Genomic DNA, 2,409 nt, shown 5'->3' with positions numbered 1-2,409 from the left:
TCTATCAAGAACAAAGAAATTATCACCCTGTGTTATAGTCTTACCCTTTCTGCTAAATAAACTTAATTTGAACAGTTAATGAAACCTATTGGTTTTTATAAATATTTTACTTCTCACTGTATTTATAAATCTATGTGTAGTTAGTGTACTTTTTCATTCAGATGCACTTATTTCTTGCTAATGTCTTTTAATCATGTCCTATTCTAAATGTCTTTTCCTCACTTAAATTAAAGAAGTATTCTCGAAAAAGCTACCCAATAGTTTTTATTTTTGAAGCCCTTCTGAAATTTCTCAGCAGTCAGAAGCTCAAATATAGTTTTCTGTAGTTTAGTACTGTTTGTACAGAAGTCTTTTCTACCAATCATTGGTGGAAGCTGGAAAAAACAATGTATTGTGATAAACTTCTATATTGAACATGTATCCTCAATGCATTTTCTAACAGGCAGTTAAATTAACTGTGTTGAATTTTGCAGGCCAGCCTACCGCTTCAATGCTGTATTACTGAGACAACGTTTTGAAGAAAATAGAAACATTACTGACATGAGGATTGTTAAACAGCTTCTCGAGAAAGGAGAAGATGAATTATTTAAGAAAACTCATTATCAGCCTTTGAAATGTAAGTTGCTTTAGTCTTTATTTTGTAATTGCACAAGTTTAAAACTCATTTCCATATAAGCTTAAATCATTAGCCATAATTCATTTAATCTACAAACTTCTATAATTGATCAATCAGTTTGCTACATATTCGTAATTTGTAATTGAGTGTTTCTGCTGTATTTTTAACTTAATTTTCTCTGTATTAATGCTTTTCTGTTGTATCCATATATTAAATATATACTCCTAATTGGTAGATACAGAAAAGATGTCAAAAATTGTAGCAAAACATATTTAAGTGAACAAGTTAAGATTTCAGATTAAATTTTACAACTTAGGATATTATACTCCGTGTTATCCAAGAGTTTGAGAAATGGCCCATGGTGTAAATAAAATATTGTTAGATTGTATGTGCCTTCATCTTAAGATTTAAATATTTTTCTTATTAATGTCCTTTGTATAGGATATAACTATAAAAATAGTTCCTGATACAGAATGCCTGCCTAGCATAAAAGTTGTTACTTGACTTGCTTAGTTTCATAAAAGTGGCATAGCTTAATTGTACTCCTGGACTAACAACTACTGGGTTTTTACCAATTAGCCACTAGAAATTTCATGTTCTGATATATTTATGGTAGTATAGATAAAAATTATACTGCACTGCTTGAAGCAAATACAAAATACTGATGCACTGTAAACTTGTTTGTCTGTAATCTTGTATTGTACTATTGACCATTTAGTTGTAATTACTGTGTCAGTGACTCTTGTATGTATATCATAAGTGTATTTCCAATATTTATTTTGAAAACTTTCATTTGGTTCAGCTGCTAAGTCTAAATAGTCATCAAGTAGCCTTTTGGCAACTGCTATTCCCAAATCTTCTGTCTGTGTTTTGTACTCATATTTCCATTTCCTATAAACAGTTGAAGATAAAATTTTTATAAATGTTTATGAAAACAGTATTTTTGAACATCTATCTTTTGGCCTGGGTACTAGGTCTAAATAGTCTAAGTGGGTCTCTTGCCAAACACTGTTAACAAAGTCATATTTTGCATTTGTCATCAAATGCTTAATAGTAAAGTAATATTTAGTTGAGCTACTACCTAGCCATAAAAGCTTTAGTGCTTTGTGTACTCACAAGTAACTATTATGGCTAAAAATATCGTTTTTAATTAACTCTGATTTACGTGTATAATAATGATCATCATTTAGTGCCAGTAGAGGTGCTGCATTAAATAAGCACACATTTTCTAAGTAATGCATTTATCTATTTAAAATAGAAAACTGAAAGTTTAACCAATGAACACATCACATCAATATAGCAGTGCATAAGAATGTGTGATATTTGTAATATTTATAATCATCCTCAACTTCATTCCGTAATGTACATTTTTTTACCAATTTTCTATCATTAGTATATATATTAATGCATAAAACTTCTATTATATAAGGCTTTTAAAAAAATTGTAAGTTAATTATGTCAGAATTCAGGTTACTTAGACAACAAAACTTGTTCCTTAAAATAATATGACAGAAACAGTTGTAGTTTTTCTCTAACCTAGTGGTTAACATGATACAACATCAAGCTAATTAACTCTCAGCACGGACTTGGTCCCTGGGAATGACTTTGTAACCATTTTGGGCTTGTTATAGTTTTCATGTTATAACTTTTAAATTAGTAAGCATATGTTAATGAAATTTGGCAGATTATCAGTAAACATTACAATACTTTCATATGCAAAATATCAAATTTCTTTTATTAAGTCTTAAGATTTGTTAAGCATTGTTTTTTCATGCCTTTTTTCTTTTTGCATG

General features: G+C 29.3%; 1 protein-coding gene across 1 annotated transcript in view; it reads left to right on the top strand.

Moving 5' to 3' along the window:
• Nucleotides 1-476: 476 nt before the first annotated feature.
• Nucleotides 477-2,409, top strand: part of LOC106465658 (NADH dehydrogenase [ubiquinone] 1 beta subcomplex subunit 9-like) — a 6,059-nt gene continuing 4,126 nt past the window's right edge. Inside the window, exon 1 of the mRNA XM_013925894.2 lies at nt 477-616. Coding sequence (XP_013781348.1) covers nt 541-616 — 76 coding nt within the window. The 5' untranslated portion in view covers nt 477-540. The remainder of the gene's footprint in view (nt 617-2,409) is intronic.

Source organism: Limulus polyphemus, unplaced genomic scaffold (assembly GCF_000517525.1).
Source record: "Limulus polyphemus unplaced genomic scaffold, Limulus_polyphemus-2.1.2 Scaffold2014, whole genome shotgun sequence".
NCBI classification, from domain to species: domain Eukaryota; kingdom Metazoa; phylum Arthropoda; class Merostomata; order Xiphosura; family Limulidae; genus Limulus; species Limulus polyphemus.
Note: the sequence above shows the minus strand (reverse complement) of the source record. Positions and strands in the feature narration are given on the sequence as shown.